Source organism: Blennius ocellaris, assembly GCF_963422515.1.
Source record: "Blennius ocellaris genome assembly, chromosome: 16".
Taxonomy (NCBI): Eukaryota; Metazoa; Chordata; class Actinopteri; order Blenniiformes; family Blenniidae; genus Blennius; species Blennius ocellaris.
The window spans coordinates 21,594,092-21,614,853 of NC_137665.1; the positions used below are offsets into that span (position 1 = coordinate 21,594,092).

Below are 20,762 nucleotides of genomic sequence, written 5' to 3' on the forward strand. Positions count from 1 at the left end.
GAGGCAGAGGAGAGAAGTGAGGGGGCGACGCAGCCTGTGCTCACTTTTAAAGGAGCTCCAGGTGGGCCGGAGGGGCAGGTGAGGGGGCGGAGCCAAGAACCACGCCCAGTCAGGGAGGAATGTAACTCTGTACTCCTGAGTGCCGCTGCCTGGCTTCACGGACCCTCGGACAGTAAAAGCTGCAAAACATAACGGACTGAGACTTTAATTTTTTGGGAATTTTAATAAAAGAAATGAAAGGAATACATGAAAGCTTCACAAAGAAATGAAAATATCTATTAATAATAGAAATATATTAAAACACATAATGAAGAATCTTGATCTTGATCTCCAGTTTTCCCCCCCCGACGGTCCATTTTCGCACCACGAAGAGCAGAACTGCTCACTACTTTGGTTTTTCCCATTAGCTCTTCATGTAACAGAACTTTAATGTCACTTTGCAAGAACCTTGCAAGACGTCGATCTTGACGTGACAAACGGCCACGGTGATCCAGGACCAGAGCAGTCTGCAGACCGCCCCCGTTCTGGAGGACGTTCGGGGGATTCATCAAGACCTCGACTGAGGTCAAGTCAGCAAAGTCAGAAAAGTAATGTTCATTTTGAAATCCTGTTTCAGAGAAGAATGTTTCTGCGTCCTGGTTTAGAAGGAGAGTTTGTTCCAGAACAACCTGTCGCTGCTCGCTCCTGGTACACCGCCATCGTCGGTACACGGTACTGGCACATCTCTTGTTCTGGTGCAGGACTCCAGTTCCCCCCCAGGGGTTTCATTCCTGTGATATAACACCCCCTCCCTGTGAGAGAGAGAATGTGGTGTGGTGGGGTGGGGGTGGGGGGGGGTGTTGGGGGGGGGTGGGGTTTAATTACCTGTCACCTGCTTGCTTGACGAGATCGCCAGCAGCGACTCACTGATGATTTGTTGTATCGTCATGACAACAGGCAGTGGGTGTGTTGCTTTAACCCTATCAGATCTCACAACCTGGTCCAGTACTTCTACCCTGTATACAATGGTCTATAGTCTATAATGGACCATGGCGGACTGTGGTGGTCTATAATGTACCGTGGCGGTCTATCATGGACCGTGGTGGTCTATAATGGTCTGTGGTGGACCCTGGTGGTCTATAATGGACCGTGGCGGACTATCATGGACCGTGGTGGTCTATAATGGTCTGTGGTGGACCCTGGTGGTCTATAATGGACCGTGGCGGACTGTCATGGACCCTGGTGGTCTATAATGGTCTTTGGCGGACTATAATGGTCTATAATGGACTGTGGTGGTCTATAGTGGTCTATAATGGACCGTGGTGGTCTATAGTGGTCTGTGGTGGACCCTGGTGGTCTCTAATGGACCGTGGTGGTCTATAGTGGTCTGTGGTGGACCCTGGTGGTCTCTAATGGACCGTGGTGGTCTATAGTGGTCTGTGGTGGACCCTGGTGGTCTCTAATGGACCGTGGTGGTCTATAGTGGTCTGTGGTGGACCCTGGTGGTCTCTGCTGGTGTGGGATTTGCTGACTGTGCACTCAGAGTGAAGACAGCCTGGTCCCGCCTCTCGCCCATGGCGGACCAAGTCCTCACCTGTCATACGAGAACAGGTATGTGAACCTTCACGACCCCCCAGCTCCGCCGCCTGCAGGGAATCAAACCAGCCACCTGCACAAATCTACAGTTACTGAAAGACGAGCTTTATGAAACTCTGGTGAACCAGTACAGAGCAGTGGGTCAGGACCTGGTCAGGACCTGGTCCTCTGGTCCCCTGGACCCCTCGGGGACCAGCAGAGACCTGGAGGATTCAAAACCACATTCACTCGTGTCAGAAAGACACCAGCAGCCAGCCAGCCCAGACAGCAGGGGGCGCCGTCTGAGGAGCAGAGGAAGTGTGCGGCGGTGTGTAGTACTTAATACTGTAGTACTGAGGTACTGTAGTACTGAGGTACTGTAGTACTTAATACTGTAGTACTAAGGTACTGTAGAACTGAGGCACTGTAGTACTGTGGTACTGAGGTACTGTGGTACTGAGGTACTGTAGTACTTAATACTGTAGTACTGTGGTACTGAGGTACTGTAGTACTGAGGTACTGTAGTACTTAATACTGTAGTACTGTGGTACTGTAGTACTGTAGTACTGAGGAACTGTAGTACTTAATACTGTAGTACTGCAGTACTGTAGTACTGTGGTACCGAGGTACTGTAGTACTGAGGTACTGTAGTACTGTGGTACTGAGGTACTGTAGTACTTAATACTGTAGTACTAAGGTACTGTAGTACTGAGGTACTGTAGTACTGAGGTACTGTAGTACTGTAGAACTGAGGTACTGTAGTACTGTGGTACTGAGGTACTGTGGTACTGAGGTACTGTAGTACTGCGGTACTGTAGTACTGTGGTGCTGTAGTACTGTAGTACTGTGGTACTGTAGTACTGTGGTACTGAGGTACTGTAGTACTGAGGTACTGTAGTACTGAGGTACTGTAGTACTGTGGTACTGTACTAATGAGGTACTGCAGTACTGAGGTACCATAGTACTGAGGTACTACAGTACTTAATAGTGTAGTACTTAATGCTGTAGTACTGAGGTACTGTAGTACTGTGGTACTGAGGCACTGTAGTACTTAATACTGTAGTACTAAGGTACTGTAGTACTGAGGTACTGTAGTACTGAGGTACTGTAGTACTTAATACTGTAGTACTGTAGAACTGAGGTACTGTAGTACTGTGGTGCTGTAGTACTGTGGTACTGAGGTACTGTAGTACTGAGGTACTGTAGTACTTAATACTGTAGTACTGCGGTACTGTAGTACTGTGGTACCGAGGTACTGTAGTACTGAGATACTGTAGTACTGTGGTAGTGTACTAATGAGGTACTGCAGTACTGAGGTACAATAGTACTAATGAGGTACTGCAGTACTGAGGTACCATAGTACTGAGGTACTACAGTACTTAATAGTGTAGTACTTAATACTGTAGTACTGAGGTACTGTAGTACTGTGGTACTGAGGTACTGTAGTACTTAATACTGTAGTACTAAGGTACTGTAGTACTGAGGTACTGTAGTACTTAATACTGTAGTACTGTAGAACTGAGGTACTGTAGTGCTGTGGTACTGAGGTACTGTGGTACTGAGGTACTGTAGTACTGCGGTACTGTAGTACTGCGGTACTGTAGTACTGCGGTGCTGTAGTACTGTAGTACCAAGGTACTGTGGTACTGTAGTAACGAGGTACTGTAGTACTGTGGTACTGTACTAATGAGGTACTGCAGTACTGAGGTACCATAGCACTGAGGTACTACAGTACTTAATAGTGTTGTACTGAGGTACTGTAGTACTGTATACTGAGGTACTGTAGTACTGTGGTACTGTAGTACTGAGGTACTGTAGTACTTAATACTGTAGTACTGAGGTGCTGTAGTACTTAATACTGTGGTACTGAGGTGCTGTAGTACTGTAGTACTTAATACTGTAGCACTGAGGTACTGTAGTACTTAATACTGTAGTACTGTGGTACTGAGGTAGTGTAGTGCTTAATACTGTAGTACTGTGGTACTGAGGTACTGTAGTACTGAGGTACTGTGGTACTGTAGTACTTAATGCTGTAAAACTGAGGTAGTGTAGTGCTTAATACTGTAGTACTGTGGTACTGAGGTACTGTAGTACTGAGGTACTTAATACTGTAGTACTGTGGTACTGAGGTAGTAGTACTTAAAACTGTAGTACTGTGGTACTGAGGTACTGTAGTACTGTGGTACTGTAGTACTTAATGCTGTAGTACTGAGGTGCTGTAGTACTGTAGTACTTAATACTGTAGTACTGAGGTACTGTAGTTCTTAATACTGGAGTAATGTGGTACTGAGGTACTGTAGTACTTTATACTGTAGAACTGAGGTACTGAGGTACTGTGGTACTGAGGTACTGTAGTACTTAATACTGGAGTAATGTGGTACTGAGGTACTGTAGTACTTTATACTGTAGGACTGAGGTACTGTAGTACTTAATACTGTAGTACTGTGGTACTGAGGTACTGTAGTACTGAGGTACTGTGGTACTGTAGTACCGAGGTACTGTGGTACTGTAGTACTGTGGTACTGTAGTACTGTGGTACTGAGGTACTGTAGTACTGAGGTACTGTGGTACTGTAGTAGCGAGGTACTCTAGTACTTAATAATGTGGTACTGAGGTACTGTAGTACTGTAGTACTGAGGTACTGAGGTACTGTAGTACTGAGGTACTGTAGTACTGAGGTACTGTTGTACTGTAGTACCGAGGTACTGTGGTACTGTAGTACTGTGGTACTGAGGTACTGTAGTACTGTGGTACTGTAGTACTGTGGTACTGTAGTCCTGTGGTACTGTGGTACTGTAGTACTGTGGTACTGAGGTACTGAGGTACTGTAGTACTGTGGTACTGAGGTACTGTAGTACTGAGGTACTGTAGTACTTAATACTGTGGTACTCTGGTACTGAGGTACTGTAGTACTGTAGTACTGTGAACTCTGTGACCTGCAGAGATACTTTCAGTGACTGACTGATCTCCAGTGTGAGAACTGAGTCGTCGTCGCCGTGGAAACGGTCGGAGGCAGAAGGTTCACAGCCGAGTTCAGACTTGACGAAACGTAAAAGTAGATGTTTTTCTTCACTTTGGTTTTTTCGCGGTGAACGGAGCTCCTCGGACGCCACCGGCAGGATCGTCTGGCGTCTCCGAGACGATCTGAGATGTCTTCCTCCTGGAGGCGAGAACTACAGACACCCTCTATATGGTCCTGTTATGTAACGACGGTACTTTGGGTGCGTCGCTCCTGACGAGCCTGTCAGTGTCAGGAGGCGTCAGGCTCGTAGAAGAACCTGCAGGCTCTTTATCTGATTTATCCATTTCAGGCATGTGACATTTAATACCTTTCAATATTCACACACATCCAGGAATATAGATATATATCAGTTGGGTCAATGCTGAAGCTGCAGTTGACCTTTGACTTCCTGGTTTTTATTTTGTCATTTTGAAGAACTACATTTTAATGGAACTGATGAAACTTTCCTCCCGTCGCCCAGAGCGACACTGCACATAAATCCTGGAAGCAGCCGCCGGCTCCTCCGCCTTCAACATTTCTACGACTGTAAAGTACTTCAAGTACTTGAGGAACCGTTGACGAGGAAAAGATTAAATCTCTTTCAGCTACTTTTAAAGTGACGGGGGAGAGCCTGGAGGAAGACCTCCACCCGGTGAACTCGCTGCTGGAGGTTTAATATTCATGGACGTGTCGAGACCAGACTGGTGAAAATGTTACATAACGTTTAAGTGTTTATATAAAGTTAGGAAGTTTAAAGGGTAACTGAAATGTTTTTCAGATTTCATCTTTAGAAAGAAGAATAAATATGCTTTCGAAAGGTATATAACATTCCCAGATAAAAGTCCGAATTCCGACCCTTTTAATTGACTTTACATGATGCAGCAGACGACGGTATATTTGCGGGCCATAAATGTGAGCCGCCTGAGCTAGACCGGATATGACGTATGAGGGGTTATATGTCCCAGCCAAAACAACATCAGCTGATTGAAGAATGGAGGGGTTTGGCGATACAGAAGCACCTAGGAGCGATGTTAGCGAAGATTTAAGTGACGTATCGTTGGTTTTGGACGAAGATGAAGGAGAGGAATCATCGGAGGAAGAATTAGAAGAAAATCAAGGCGTTCAACCATACATGTTTGAGCCGTGAGTACATATTGTGTGTGACCGGGTATTAACCCGTGAGTACATATTGTGTGTGACCGGGTATTTACCCGTGAGTACATATTGTGTGTGACCGGGTATTAACCCGTGAGTACATATTGTGTGTGACCGGGTATTTACCCGTGAGTACATATTGTGTGTGACCGGGTATTAACCCGTGAGTACATATTGTGTGTGACCGGGTATTTACCCGTGAGTACATATTGTGCGTGACCGGGTATTTACCCGTGTGCACATATTGTGTGTGAACGGGTATTTACCCGTGTGCACATATTGTGCGTGACCGGGTATTTACCCGTGTCCACATATTGTGCGTGACCGGGTATTTACCCGTGTCCACATATTGTGCGTGACCGGGTATTTACCCGTGTGCACATATTGTGCGTGACCGGGTATTTACCCGTGTGCACATATTGTGTGTGACCGGGTATTTACCCGTGAGTACATATTGTGCGTGACCGGGTATTTACCCGTGTGCACATATTGTGTGTGACCGGGTATTTACCCGTGTGCACATATTGTGCGTGACCGGGTATTTACCCGTGTCCACATATTGTGTGTGACCGGGTATTTACCCGTGTGCACATATTGTGCGTGACCGGGTATTTACCCTTGTGTCAGAGTGGGTGTTTTGCAAAGTTTATTGGTCTATTTGTCTTAAGTTTTAGCAGGTTTTAAAAAGACTTACTGAAAGTTGGGTTTAAAAATCCGTTAAAAAGCCGTTTAAAAATGGTGGGGACAGAACCAGGTTTCAGGATACGTTTCCTCTTCACATCAAAACCAAGTGACTCTCGGATTGCGGGTGCTGTTTCGTAACAGTCATCCGTGAAATGTTGACTGCAGAGATAGGAGGCCTCTGTTGGTGTCCACTTGGAGCGAGTGCGCTGCACTTGTTTTGTCCATAATCTCCTCAAAGTTTCATCTTTTGGGAATTTATGGACACTTACAGACGGACTGGGCATTTGGGAACACCCAGCCGCAACACAACGCTTAGGCATGACTCTAAAAAACTGCTAAATAACGCGATAATGCAGAGCACATGTAAACAAGACACTACGATCAGCTGTTGTGGGCGGAAGTAAATAACCCCTCATACGTCACAGCGCAAAACTACGGCAAGTTGGGAAAACTAGGTCAGATTCACAGGGCGGGAGATTTAAAGGCATTTTTAGACGTTCGGCGCTCAAGAGCAAGATAGTGGTGTGATTGTCATTGGTGTGTCATATATCATTCGAAAGGGGGAAAAATAATGCTAAATACTGGTGTATTTTAATAGAATTATTTCAGGGACCCTTTAAAGTTAAATTAAGTGTAGATGAGCTTATTAGAACTTATGGTTTTGTTTAAGTGACAGGCTCTGATGGGATGACACCTAAATTCTGTAACGTCAGGAGTTTTTCTACAACTGTTTGTAATAATTTTTCTTTCACAAGTTCGTTTTCCCGCTTTAAAAATCACTAAAACTGCTCAAGTCACACGCTTTCATGGTGTCGCTCCGTCTGTCCACTAGGGGGCAGCAAAAACCACAACTTTACCCCCTTTTTGATTAGAATCAGGTCAGAAAGACCTGAAAGAAAACGTGTTTTTGTGGTAAATCGCCACTTAATGCGACCTGATTGGGTGGAAAAAATTAATTCACGATGAAACGACAAGGAAGGGAAATGATTTCCTCCTGTGAAGGTGAAACTTTACTTGTATAAAGTTAAACGTAGTGTTTGGTGGTCGTCCGAGACGCGTTTGTGTAGAAAAGAAGCACAACTCCTCTTTAAAACAAACAGACACGTTTATTATCACAATCGGCGAGAAACTGTTTATTTGACATGATACAAAATAATGTAACTTTATTAACATTTCATTCAGACGAGAGGCGTGCTGCAGAGAAACACCAGCCACTCGGTCAGACCCGGGTCCGAGGCTGGAGGCTGGAACACAAACCAGTGGAATCAGTGTGTGTGTGTGTGTGTGTGTGTGTGTGTGTGTGTGTGTTCCAGTGATCTCCTTCCTCACCTTCAGGCTGCTCGTGTCCACAGGTCGTCCATCACACTGAACCGACAGCAGCCGCGGCCGCCCGCCACCCGGGTACCCCTCCCCTACCTCCAGGTGACACACCTGCGACGCCGTCTTCAGGTAGACGAGCCGCCGCTGCGCCGGACGCCAGTCGATGGGGAAGCTGAGGAGGGGGAGGGAGGGAGGGGGAGGAGGGGTCATGGATGATGCCAGCCAATAGGGGCTGGTCCTGCTCCCCTGAGGACTCACCTGGACCTCAGCGTCTGGATCTCCGTCAGCAGCTCCGCCTCGCCCACGTAGAACTGCATCACCTCCAGCAGGGCGGCGCTCAGCTCCGCCCACCGCCCACTGACCCGGTCCTCAACCAGCACACAGGTGCCCTCATCTGCCTGAACACACACACACACCTGGTTGACTACCACACACACACACACACACACACACACACACACACACACACACACACACACACACACACACACACACACACACACACACACACACACACACACACACACACACACACACACACACACACACACACACACCTGCAGTGTGAAGTGGCCGTCGTGGCTCCAGGTGACGGACACCTTCAGCGGCTGCAGCTGACTGGACGGTGGGTGGGAGGAGGGGCGTGGCCTGAGCTCCAGGGTAACTTGTGATTGGCTCACGGCCAGCAGGCCGACCTGCATGCGGTCCTGCACGGCGGCGGCGGACCCCTGCAGCCTGACGGGCGAGCGGGAAGTAACCGTCATCCACCGATTGTGGCGATGGGAGCGGAAAGCGCCGGGCGACCTCGGGACACTCACCGGTCTCTGAGCCGCCGCCGCTCCGTCAGCTGGGCGAGTGCCGCCGCCGCCTCCGCCTCCACCTGCTCCAGCTGCTGCTCGCAGGACCGCAGTGCATCATGGGTGTTCTGCAAAAGCTCCCGGAGCTGCTGGTGCTGCTGCACCTGGAGGACACACACCCGTGGTCACGTGTTTTTGTTTTTTTAACGGAGGGAGAGAAGAAGAAAGCCTCGTCCTCCTCACCCTGGCGCTGAGCTGCTCAGTCAGTCGTGTCAGTGTCTGTCGTCTGTCGTTTATCTGTTGGATTCGATCCTGAAGGGACACGAGCAGCGTCTCCGTCTCCTCCACCGCCGTCCTGCTCTCCGCTTTCAGCGCCTTCCACCTGCTCCGAGCACCGCCCTCTGAGTGACACACACGCACACGCACACGCACACGCACACGCACACGGTTTGATCATCAGAACTGTGTCTGGTTGGTTTACTATGAACTATATATATAAATATATAAATATCATGTATATACCAGGATGTGGCGGCGGCGGCTGTGTGGTCAGTTGCTGTGACGACTCCAGGCCCTCCAGTAGTGACATCATCGAGTCCAAGACAAAGCGCTGACGCCACAAAACCTTCTGCACACGTCGACTGTCCTGCGTCAACAAACACTCTTGATTGTAGTAAAAAACGGGACCAGTGAATTTAATAACATAGATCAAATGTAACTAGTTATTTGGTAAAGTTAATGTTGTCATAACCATGTTATTGTTGTGTTGTTGTGACATTAATGGAGCTGAACGGTGGGACAGACTGAAGTACGTCTGTTAGAGGAGGAAGATGCTCTATAATCTGGTGTTAGAGGTGGAAGATGCTCTATAATCTGACGTTAGAGGAGGAAGATGCTCTATAATCTGACGTTAGAGGAGGAAGATGATCTATAATCTGACGTTAGAGGAGGAAGATGCTCTATAATCTGATGTTAGAGGAGGAAGATGCTCTATAATCTGGTGTTAGAGGAAGATGATCTATAATCTGACGTTAGAGGAGGAAGATGCTCTATAATCTGATGTTAGAGGAAGATGATCTATAATCTGATGTTAGAGGAGGAAGATGCTCTATAATCTGATGTTAGAGGAGGAAGATGATCTATAATCTGGTGTTAGAGGAGGAAGATGCTCTATAATCTGACGTTAGAGGAGGAAGATGCTCTATAATCTGACGTTAGAGGAGGAAGATGCTCTATAATCTGACGTTAGAGGAGGAAGATGCTCTATAATCTGACGTTAGAGGAGGAAGATGCTCTATAATCTGACGTTAGAGGATGAAGATGCTCTATAATCTGACGTTAGAGGAGGAAGATGCTCTATAATTTGATGTTAGAGGAGGAAGATGCTCTATTTGTTTGTGTCACACTCACGGTGAGGTACAGAGCCATCTGAGTCGCCTCTGTCCAGTCAGACTCCCGGTCTGAATCCGAGTCCAGCAGAACCGGATCGCATCGCTGTAGGACCCTGAACATGAACACAAACAAAACTTCATATCGTTACTTTTGCCCCACGAGTCTCATTGTTTACGTCGTTATGTCGCTTCAGGCTAATGTTGCTAACCAACGTTAGCTTCACTTTAGCTCTCCGTCATCGCGTTTCTAATCTTCTCCGTTCATCTCGTGCGAGAGAAACTCCGCGGCGAAGCTTCAAAAACTCTCCCAGTCTTCATGAAATCCGCACGGAAAACGATAAGAGCTTTAATGTTTGGAAAGAATTTAACCAACTTACGCTTGAACCGCCGCCATGTCTGTTTTCAAATCTCACACAAAACTGGTCTGATTGGACGGTTACGATGACGTCACATTCATAGACCAATCAACATCTGTAAACTTTCTCCCAAAAAACGTTTTTTATTATTATTTGTTCCTTATTATTTCTTATTAACTTTATTCATACTAAAAGTGGACAAACAATATTTCAAGGTTTGTATTTCACGTCAAAGGCTTAAAATTCAATGTAAAATATTAATTGGATTTAACGAAAAGTCCAATAATATATGAGACAAAACACAAAACCGAACACATCACGCGGGCGGAAGCTGACTTCACTTTGAAATTGATGGATGTTTCTGGCATTTCTTTAAAAATATCAATTAAAAATAGAGAGTTTATCTGCAGCGTCACATGCCGGTTGTCACGTGCTCGTGGGTCACGTGATCTTCGCCCGCACTGACGCAGCCCGCAGCACCGAGGCTAGCGGCTAACGGCGGATCGAACCGAACCGGTCCCCGCAGAACCCCAGCCCCGGACCCAGGCTGGACCACGAACCCCGGGTGGAGGCCAGCAGCATGAGCTAAACGGCGCGGAGGCGGCGCCGCTCTCAGGTGAGACGTGCGGAGCTCATCTGGGAGGTTTGTTTTAATGCTATATAACGCTAACACACTGCTAGCAGTCCCCGCTAAAGCTATATAAAACAATCACACAGTAGTGTGTGTGCGCGCGTGCGTCCGAGAAGCATATATATATTGATAATATTAGTTCGAAACCTAAGAATATGTGCTAACATGCTAACATAGCATCTCGCAGGCCTTTAGGGGCTAAAAGCTAACGGTTCAGTAAACAACGGTGTGTGTGTGCGCGCGCTCGTTCATCAGCTCGGAATCACTGACTGTGTGTGTGTGTGTGTGTGTGTCAGGTGATCAGGTGTGTGTTGTAGCAGCAGCAGGATGCCCATCCCTCCTCCTCCTCCTCCCCCGGGAGGAGCTCCTCCTCCGCCCGCCCTCAGCCAGGTGAGTAACGAGATCAGGAGAAACTGCTGCTAATGAAGCTTCACGACCGTCGCGTCCAAAATCAGACTGTATGGCGATTCTAATCAACCTCTTGAAGAGGAAATGAGACATTTGTCCCATGTCCACCTTAATTTATGTATTTTTCTAATGTAAACATTATAAACCTCCTTTTGAGTTGCGCAGTGTGTTTGCTTTCTTTGATTATTACAGTTGGACGATTGATTTTTGGCACTACTTTGTTTCCGTACATAGTTTCCATCTGGTGCGGTTTTATTTTCCGTGGCGTTTCACTGCTGAACAGCAAAGTCAGAACGTCGCTACTGTGAGGTTGTTATGATGTTGTATATATATATTTTGAAGTCTCTGATCACACGTCCAGAGCGGGAGGAGACATGCAGGACGTGGAGACTGAGCGTTGTGTCCTGCACCTCCCCAGGTGAACGCCGGTCCTCCCAGACTGAGGCGTGGCGAGGCCGGAGGCCGCGGCGCTCTGCTGTCCGACATCTGCAAGGGCGCCAAGCTGAAGAGGGTGGCGGTGGTGAACGACCGCAGCGCGCCGCTGCTCGACAGTAAGAGTCAAACACCAAAGAGCCAGACACCCCCCACAGACCACCCATACATTCGATTATACCAATACCTACACCAGCAGCCGAGCCAGCCCAGACAGCAGGGGGCGCCGTCTGAGGAGCAGAGGAAGTGTGCGGCGGATTCCAGCGCCGCCGTGTCGCTGCTGGACAGTAAGACGCCTTCTTCTCCGACACTACAGGCTGCCAGCAGGAGGCTGTGGGGGGGTTTCAAGCAGCCGTCCACTGGGGGCTCACGCCCCCGGTGGACACAACCAGACACTGCAGCCGCTGGCAGGTTGAAGCTTCTGCTGCCGGCCGGCTGACCTCTGACCTGCAGGGTGATGACCGCATGCCTCAGCCCGGCGGCGCCGTCACACGCAGAGATTTTTAGATGTTATGGCTCAAAACTAAAACGTAGATTTCAGAGTTTGTCAGTGACGTCGCAGAGAGAAATGCAAGAATCCACAAAGTTTAAAACGTCTGAATTGATTGAACTTAAACTGATTTCATTCAGTTTGGAGTCGCTTCATTCAGAGTTTTGAAGAAGGGAACCAGTCCTGCTGACACACACACACACACACACGCACACACACACACACACACACACAGGAGCCGCTGTGTCCCATGTTTCTCTGTCCTCTTGTCTCTGTGGATTCCTGCTCTAACATCTCTCCTCTCTCTCCTCCTGAGTTTCTGGTGACGGAGTCGCTGCTTTAAACTGCCTCTGCAGCTTCCTGCTGAGCCGCCGCCGCCGCCGCCGCTAGCGGAGACGTCCGATCTGTACGAAGCTTCGGGTCTCCGAGGCCTCGTTTACACGACAACGTTTTTCAAAGTGTACCAGGGACTGTCAAAATAAAAGTACCAAGTCCCAAGACAATATGGAAGGAAACATTCTTATTGTCCACTGAGAAGAACTGTTTATTACGGCGCAGCCACAGTTTTTGGGCTTTTTTTTTTTTTTTTACTCTCACTTGAAATCGTTGCCATGGAAACGGGGCCGGAGACTTGCAGCAGGTTTGAGGCTGAAGCTCTGCTTCATGTCGGGAGGATCTGAGCTCAGACACAGGGATTTCATCTGGAAACCGCTTTCATCCAAATGAAATCTAATAGTAATCAGTGAGAATAATTTGAGATTGGAAGAAAAAAATAAAGTAAACATAATTATGTAAGAATTATAACATAATCTCAATAAATGCAACATGAGTCAGAACAAGGAAAAGTGTGTGTAAAACAGTTTGACTCCAGTCAGAGTCTCTGAGCTCCACCTGACAGGTAACGGCTCAACCTGCACACCTGAGGCTGCTGATTGGCTCATTAGAGACAGTGATGTCATCACACTCCACTGGTGTGATGACATCACCAGATAAGTGCAGGAGCTTTCACCTGACCTCACCTGTCTGACATCATCACCTGACCTCACCTGTCTGACATCATCAACCGACCTCACCTGTCTGACATCATCACCTGACCTCACCTGTCTGACATCATCACTGTAGACAGTAGTGACATCACTTCCGTCGGAGGCGGAGCCTGTCTCACACCTGTCCCCTGGTTGTGGTTCTCAGAGCCCAAAGGAGGCGGAGCAGCTTCGCCAGGAGCCAATGGGAGCGGAGCGTCAAGTCCTTCAGGCTCGGCTCCACCAATCGGAGGCCTGTTTGCCGGCGGCGTTCCCAGACTTCGGCCGGTCGGAGGTGAGAGGTCGCCGTGTTGTAGTGAGTCGTGGAGCCGGACCGGATTGTTCTCTTTACCGTTTGGTTTGTCGCAGACGGATCGTCGGGACGTCCTCCCTCCACCCGGGCGGCGGCGCCACGCCCACCCAGCCATCGCCCCGACGACGCAGACAGCCCCTCCCCTCAGGCGTCCTCGCCAATGGAAGCCTCTCAGTCGCAGCGCCCCTCCCTCCCCAACCTGTCCTCCTCCTCCTCCCCCTGCCCTTCCCCCTCCTCCCCCTCTTCTGCAGCCTCCTCCCCCTCCACCGGCATGAAGCACTCCTCTTCTGCTCCGCCCCCGCCCCCTATGTGTCGTCGTGGCAACGCCCCTTCCCCTCCCTCCTCCTCTCATGCGAGAGAGAAGCCCCTCCCTGCAACACCCGCCAACACCCCGCCCCTCCCCTCCAAACCTCCCCCGTCTCCTGGCAACAACCGACGTCCACCCACCTCCGGCGGGAACCCCGCCCCTTCCTCCTCGTCTTCCCTGGCCCCGCCCCCGCCGCCGTACCGCATAGCGAACAGTCCGACAGGATGCGGCGAATTGGCGCCCGACCTGCCGCAGCGCCACAACTCTCTGGGCAGCAAGAGGGCGGCCCCCTCCCCGGGAGGCCACACCCCCACCAGAGGCCCCGCCCCTCCTCCCCCGGCGTCCCCCAACCTCGCCCAGGGCAACAGGGCGCCGCCCCCGGTCCGAGAAGCGCCCGGCCGAGGAGCAGGTGAGCGCCACACGCCGCCGACGCCCCCCCAGTGCATTCTGGGTCGTTTTCTCAAACCTCATGTCATTGTGTCCTCAGCTCCTCCGGTCCCCGCTCAGCCGTCCCCGGCGTCTTCCAGAGCAGGTGGACGAGAAGCCCCGCCCCCTCCTCCTCCCTACAGGGCACATGGCAGCCCGTCCTCGTCTTCTGACCCCCCCACCACCACCAGGGGGAAACCCCCTCCCCCGCCCTCTCGCACCCCCGCCGCCCCTCCCCCGCCCCCTCCTCCTCTGCGTAACGGACACTCCTCCTCCTCCTCCTCCTCCATCCCTCGCTCCTTCGTTGGTGAGTCTGTCCTCCACCTGGGCATGTCTGTCCTCCGTCTCTCCTCCGTCTCTCTTCCCTCTGTTCTCTCTCTCTCCTCATGTCTTCATGTCCCTTGCAGATTGTCTCTCAGTCCAATTCAGCCTGTCTCTTCTTTTCTTTTCTTTTTGTCCTGCAGATGATTTTGAGTCCAAGTATTCCTTTCATCCTCTGGACGACTTTCCTCCACCAGATGAGTACAGACACTTCACCAAGATCTACCCCAGCAGGGCCAACAGAGGTATACACACACACACACACACACACACACACACACACACACACACACACACACACACACACACACACACACACACACACACACACACACACACACACACACACACACACACACACACACACACACACACACACACACACACAAACAGGATTTTGACAACACATTGTCACTGTTTGTTTGTTTGTTTGTTTCAGTGCTGAGAGGAGCTCCTCCACTGCCCCCTGTAGGGAGGTGAAAGCAGGAGGACCAACAGAGATGCACTACACACACACACACACATACACACACACGCACACACACTGCATTAACACACGCTGTCTTATCCACATCAGTCCATGGCGAGACACTCGCAGCTTCATCCTCCTCGCCTTCGTCCTCGCAGCTGATTGGCCGAGCAGCGCGCCCCTCCCCCGGCTGCCGAGGATTTAAAGGGGCGGAACGTTTTCCCGCCTCAGATGAAGACGAACCTGAAGACTTGATGTTTGCTTGTGTTCCTCCGCCCTGATTCATCTCTGCACACACACCAGGACCCATGTCGAACTCTGGGTGGAGACCTCAGGGTCCAGGAACGGGGGGGTGGGGGGGGGGGGGGGTTTGTTTGGAGAGCACAATGGAGGAGGACACTGTAAATACTCACCTTCATCCTCATCCTCATCCGTCCTGGAGATGTGAGAGCTGACCACACGGTCTGGAAGTGCCAACATGGACTGAACAGCTTACCTGAAGTAACCCCCCACCCCCCTCTCGTCCTGAGGGGGGCGGGGGGGGGGGTAGATGGGACTCACAGACTCTTAATAACTCCTCCACTCGCTCGCGTGTGTGTGACGGAGCAGTTTTCTGTGTCATGTGTGATTTCTGACAGTTTTCATGCATTTAAACTGACTGCTGATGCATGCCCCCCACCCCCCACCCCCACCCCGTTCTGCCTTATGAACTTTACTGTAAATGTGAAGATTTAAAATGTGATGGAAAGCTTGTGACCCGGTGGGGTCCCACCCCGGGGGCCTCCTGTTCTGCTCCAGGTTGACGTGTTCTGCTGAGGATCCTGAAACACGCAGGACAGAAGACCACCAGGGCGGCGCCAGAGCCCACCGCTCTAATCTCTCTCTCTCCCTCTCTCAGTAACGCTGCATCTGCACTCCGAAATAAAGTCCATCACTGAAGTCTCTGTTTGAAGCTGATTCATGAGAATGAGAATGACGTAAAAAAAAAAAGAAAAGATATATATATATATATATATCAATGCTATCTTGCTAGAGCAGGTAGCTACATCACTGAAATGTGACTTCTCCCTATGGAAGCTGCTCAGCTGGCAGCGAGACGTATTACTGCTATTATTACCAGGACATTTAGGGTGATGCTTTTTTTTGGGGGGGGGAAGGGGGGTTTGGGGGATTTATTCAGAAACATTTTGCTGTCGACGTCCCAAAATCCAATCGATTGGTCCTTAGATGACGACAAATCATCCCTGAAAATATTGTGCAATTTGAGTAGTTTTTGCAACAACAAAAAAAGATTGTAAAAGTACATCCAAACCAATAAATAAAGACGAAAACATAACCAACTTTTGCTGACGAAGGTTAAAAATGCCAAATATTACCTTCCAAACATAAGACCCGTCAAACCACCGAGCTAATTATACACATTTTAAGTCAAACTAGCTGAAACGATTTGCTGTTGGCTGAGTTTAGAAATATATGACGCAACAGTGAGGAGAAAGTTTGGGGATATTTAACACCAGAAGTTAATTAAATGGCTTTGAATTGGGATTGTAGTCATTTATTTGTATATTTTTATTTTTCAAAAATGTAGACATTTCCCTCTCTGTCACAATTGTTTCAACTTTAAGTTAAAAGGTAATTGTGACACTGAAAATGTTTTAACGCCTCTGGGCTGCAGTTCCGTCCGCGTCCACCAGGGGCGCGGACGCGTGTGCTTCCGGGTCAGAAGCCACTGTAGCGGAAGTGCGTCACCTCGGGAGGAAAACACGCTCACATGTCCTCAAAACGCGTGCAAAAAGTCAGAAGTCGGGAGTCTCGCTCCACTTCCAGCATGGAGGACGTGAACGTCATCAAGCTGCCGGCCTCCGAGGAGCCGAGGGCCGCGGCGGCGGCCAGGAAGCGGAACCGGCCGGCGGAGCCCCACGACCCGCAGCGCGAGGAGCAGCAGCGGCGGAGCAACATGAGGCGGCTGGAGGAGCTGCGGGAGGAGGACGGCTCGGTGAAGCTCCTGGAGGAGCTGCTGTTCGGCGCAGAGGAGGAGCTGCTGGGGAGGCTGCAGGAGGAGGTGAGGGGTTCTAACCGCTGGGTCGATACTCACCTGGTTCCTGGGGAGAAGCGAGCTGGTTGGGTCGTGTGGGTTCCATGACGTCACTCTTTGACTTGAGCAAAGTGGATTGAGTTGATCGTTTGTCCCCGAGCAGGACAGCAAGAAGACAGGATCTCTGCTGCTGGAGGACAAGGATGAAGAGGAGGATGAAGAGGAGGATGAGGAGGAGGAGGAACGGGCGTCCAGCAAACCGGTCTGGGTGGACGAGGACGACGAGCTGGACGAAGAGTACGCGTCGCCGCTCACCTTTGACCCCCCCCCCCACACAGACACACACACACACACACACACACACCCCACCGGGGTCGTCGTGTCGGTAACCGGTGTGTTGTTTTGCGTTTCAGCGTGGACATGACGCACCGTTACCGTAGGAACCTGATCAAAGGGGACGGCGAAGCCGTCATGTCCAAACGGAAGCTGCAGCAGAGGATGAGGGAGCGGTGAGTCGTACCGACACGTCTGTGGGCGTGACGTCTGGACGTCTTTGACGGTGGACAACGTGTGCTTCAGGTTCCAGAAGTCGATGGGCGGAGCGCCGTCGTGGGCGGAGGGCGGAGCCAAGAAGAAGAAGAAGACGAAGACTATGGAGGGTGAGAGGATGAGTCCATGTGGACGTCTCTGGTTTGTCTCCTTAGTTTCTGTACTAACTTTATGTCTCTGAAACTGCTGAAGAGGAGGAGGAGGACGAAGACGACCTGCTGAGGAGGACGGGGGACTTCGTGGCGTCTTCGGAGAGTCTGCCGAGCGGCGTCATCAGGGTGAGGGACGGGGAGGTTTAGCTCCTTCCTCCTTCCTCCTCCTCCTCTTCCTCACCCCTATGTCTCTCCGTGTCCCAGATGAAGAAGTGTCTCCATGCCAACAGCGCCCGTCCCTCGGAGGACAGACTGTCCACCGTCCAGTTCCACCCGTCAGCCCAGGTCGTCATGACAGCCGGACTCGACCAGTCCATCTCCCTCTTCCAGGTACGGTCCATCAATCAGAGCCCGTCTGTCCCGGAGCGCCGCGGCAGGAGGACGTCTCACCTCCGTCCCCCTGGTCCCCCTGCAGGTCGACGGCAAAACCAACCCCAAGATCCAGAGCGTCCACCTGGACGGTTTCCCCGTCCACAAGGCGCAGTTCAGCGCTGACGGCGAGGCGGTGATCGCCACCGGGCTGCGGAGCAGGATGTTCTACCTGTACGACATGATGGAGGGCCGCGTGCTGCCCGTCAACGCCGTCAGAGGTCAGGGGTCAGAGGTCAGAGGTCAGGAGGTCTTCTGATGCAGACGGTCGCCGTAAAGTCTGGGTTTGTCTGCAGGTCTGAACGAGGCCCGAGTGAAGGAGTTCTCAGTTTGTCCTGAAGGAGGCGCCCTGCTGCTCAGCGGGACCGACGGCTACCTGCACCTCCTCACGCTGAAGGTTGTTCCTCCTCCTCCTCCCTCCTCCCTCCTCCCTCCTCCCCCTCCAGACTTTCATCTCTCCCTCCTTCCTCCCGTGTCTCTCAGACGATGGAGGTCGTCAGCAGCATGAAGATCAACGGGAACGTCAGCGGCGTGGCGTTCTCGCCCGACGGCAGCAAAGTGTTCGCGAACTCGGGTGAGGCCGCGTTGCCACGGCGACCAGTCGTCGGCTCAGCCAATGAGAACTAACTTGTGTGTGTGTTCAGAGGAGGGCGAGGTGTACGTGTGGGACCGCCGCAGCCGCCGCTGCCTGAACCGCTTCACAGACGACGGCTGCGTCAGAGCCACGTCCATCGCCGCCTCTCCAAACGGACACTTCCTGGCCTGCGGGTAAGCCCCGCCCCCTCCCGTCTGCCTCGCCCTCCAATTGGCTCTCTGGTTTGTGGTCACGTCCCGTGTGTGTGTGTCAGGTCCCAGTCGGGCGTGGTCAACCTCTACTCCCAGGACTCGTGTGTGACGTCGCCCCGCCCCAAACCCCTGAAGGCCGTGATGAACCTGCTGACCGCCGCCACCTCCCTCGCCTTCAACCCCTCCTCCGAGATCCTCGCCATCGCGTCCCGGGCCCAGGACGAGGCCGTGCGGCTGGTGAGATTTGTCACGACGACGTCCCCGACGACGACGGTGAAGATGATGATGATGATGATGAAGAGTGTTGTCTGTCCTCAGCTGCACGTCTCCAGTCTCACCGTCTTCTCCAACTTCCCCGTCGCAAAGCGGAAGTTCATCTACCGAGCCGGCTGCCTCGACTTCTCGCCACACAGCGGCTTCTTCTCATTGGCTAACAACAAAGGACACGCCCCCCTCTTCAGGTACACACACACACACACACACACACACACACTTGACAGGAGATGATGATGTTGAGCTGCTTGTCGTTCTGCAGGCTGCTTCATTACAACGACTTCTGAGGAGCTGAAACATGAAGCGAAGCAGCGAGTCGCTACATTTGACCATTTTTCATTGTGTGTGTGTGTGTGTGTGTGTGTGTGTGCGCGCGTGTGTGTGTGTGTGTGAGAGATTAAAAATCATTGTATGAAATGGAAAATAAATGGAAAAATCTGTGAAGCTTTTTGGATTGTGACTCCACACACACACACACACACACACACACACACACAGTCTCTCTCTGTCTCACACACACACAAACTCCGAGCCATCAGAGCTCTTCCGTATCAACGACACACCCTGAAGAGCCCCCCTGGCGGGGCCCTCTCTGCTGCTGTTGGAAAAGCTGGTGTCCATCAGAGGATGTGTTTTTTGGGTTTTTTTTTTTAAAACCAGTTTTCCTCTTATTGTCATTTCAATAAATTTCCTTCAAACTCTTTTAAAGCATGTAGAAAAAACTGTTTAAATTCAAATGAGTGACTAGATTATTGCAAAATAGAAGTGATGAATACTTTATACAATGAAGGGGGTTTGACCTTTTATTCAAATGACTTTAGTTTGAAACGACAGTTTGTAATGAAACACTAACGTGACTCGGCTTCAATCAGATTATTTTATTTACTCATCGGTGACTCAGTTTCTATTTTAAAACTTTCACCATGAAGCATCGATCGACACGTATTTTCAAACTGACCGCATCAATTGAACGTGACGGTTTTAATGTGCTGTTTGAAGACTAGAACGTGTAATTGACCCCTCGTGGCCGGCAGGTGGCGCCACCACAGTGAGGAGAGCGCGAGGCTTGTTACTGTTCATTCAGTTCAGTTGATTCCATCGTGAGGGAAAGTTGGTCCACTTCTTACATCCTGAATCAGCTTGTGTCCCTTTTAAAAAAATATATATATATTTTTTTTTACACTCTGGTGTCACCATGGCAACCAGAGTCAGCACCTGATTGGCTGCTTGGACAGCCTCTGTTTCTGTGTTTGGGTTGTTTCTGGGCCTCCGAGGAGTTCAGGTGGTTTATTAGAACCGCCACATCACACACACACACACACAGAAGAATGTCCTCCGTCCTGTCTGTCCATCTCTTTCAGGTTGAAGCATGACAAACATGCGTCCCTCCCACAACCAACAACTGTCACTAACACACACACACACACACTGACCGTGTGTGTGTGTTTCCTTTTTTCTTTGAATCGTTATTGATCCATTATTTATTTAAATAATAAATAAATCCATTGTGTCTAAATAAAA

General features: G+C 50.4%; 3 protein-coding genes across 4 annotated transcripts; 2 read left to right on the forward strand and 1 right to left on the reverse strand.

Annotated features, from left to right (window-relative positions):
* Positions 1–7,477: 7,477 nt before the first annotated feature.
* LOC308141069 (uncharacterized protein) lies at positions 7,478–10,296 on the reverse strand (the record flags this gene model as incomplete). The annotated part of the gene is made up of 9 exons (XM_080511072.1): positions 7,478–7,638; positions 7,724–7,886; positions 7,973–8,112; positions 8,272–8,449; positions 8,533–8,675; positions 8,755–8,912; positions 9,034–9,139; positions 9,922–10,015; positions 10,280–10,296. The coding sequence occupies 9 exons, from the start codon at positions 10,294–10,296 to the stop codon at positions 7,573–7,575; spliced, it is 1,065 nt and encodes a 354-aa protein (XP_080367198.1). The 3' UTR covers positions 7,478–7,572.
* A 413-nt stretch (positions 10,297–10,709) lies between these two features.
* On the forward strand, positions 10,710–15,420 carry wipf2b (WAS/WASL interacting protein family, member 2b). 2 transcript variants are annotated; one of them, XM_080511248.1, is made up of 8 exons: positions 10,710–10,874; positions 11,186–11,279; positions 11,716–12,016; positions 13,411–13,536; positions 13,611–14,270; positions 14,349–14,594; positions 14,752–14,853; positions 15,048–15,420. In XM_080511248.1, exons 2-8 carry the CDS (start codon positions 11,217–11,219, stop codon positions 15,086–15,088), a joined length of 1,539 nt encoding a protein of 512 aa, XP_080367374.1. In that variant the 5' UTR covers positions 10,710–10,874; positions 11,186–11,216; the 3' UTR covers positions 15,089–15,420. The 2 variants fall into 2 exon arrangements, with proteins under 2 accessions (XP_080367374.1, XP_080367375.1); XM_080511249.1 differs by having other exon boundaries at positions 11,716–11,848.
* Positions 15,421–16,833: 1,413 nt separating this feature from the next.
* Positions 16,834–19,636, forward strand: utp18 (UTP18 small subunit processome component). Its single transcript, XM_080511243.1, has 13 exons — positions 16,834–17,139; positions 17,276–17,409; positions 17,526–17,621; positions 17,692–17,771; positions 17,854–17,939; positions 18,018–18,143; positions 18,229–18,403; positions 18,479–18,579; positions 18,666–18,756; positions 18,827–18,950; positions 19,031–19,205; positions 19,287–19,429; positions 19,504–19,636. The coding sequence occupies exons 1-13, from the start codon at positions 16,849–16,851 to the stop codon at positions 19,526–19,528; spliced, it is 1,647 nt and encodes a 548-aa protein (XP_080367369.1). The 5' UTR covers positions 16,834–16,848; the 3' UTR covers positions 19,529–19,636.
* The last annotated feature ends 1,126 nt before the right edge of the window (positions 19,637–20,762 follow it).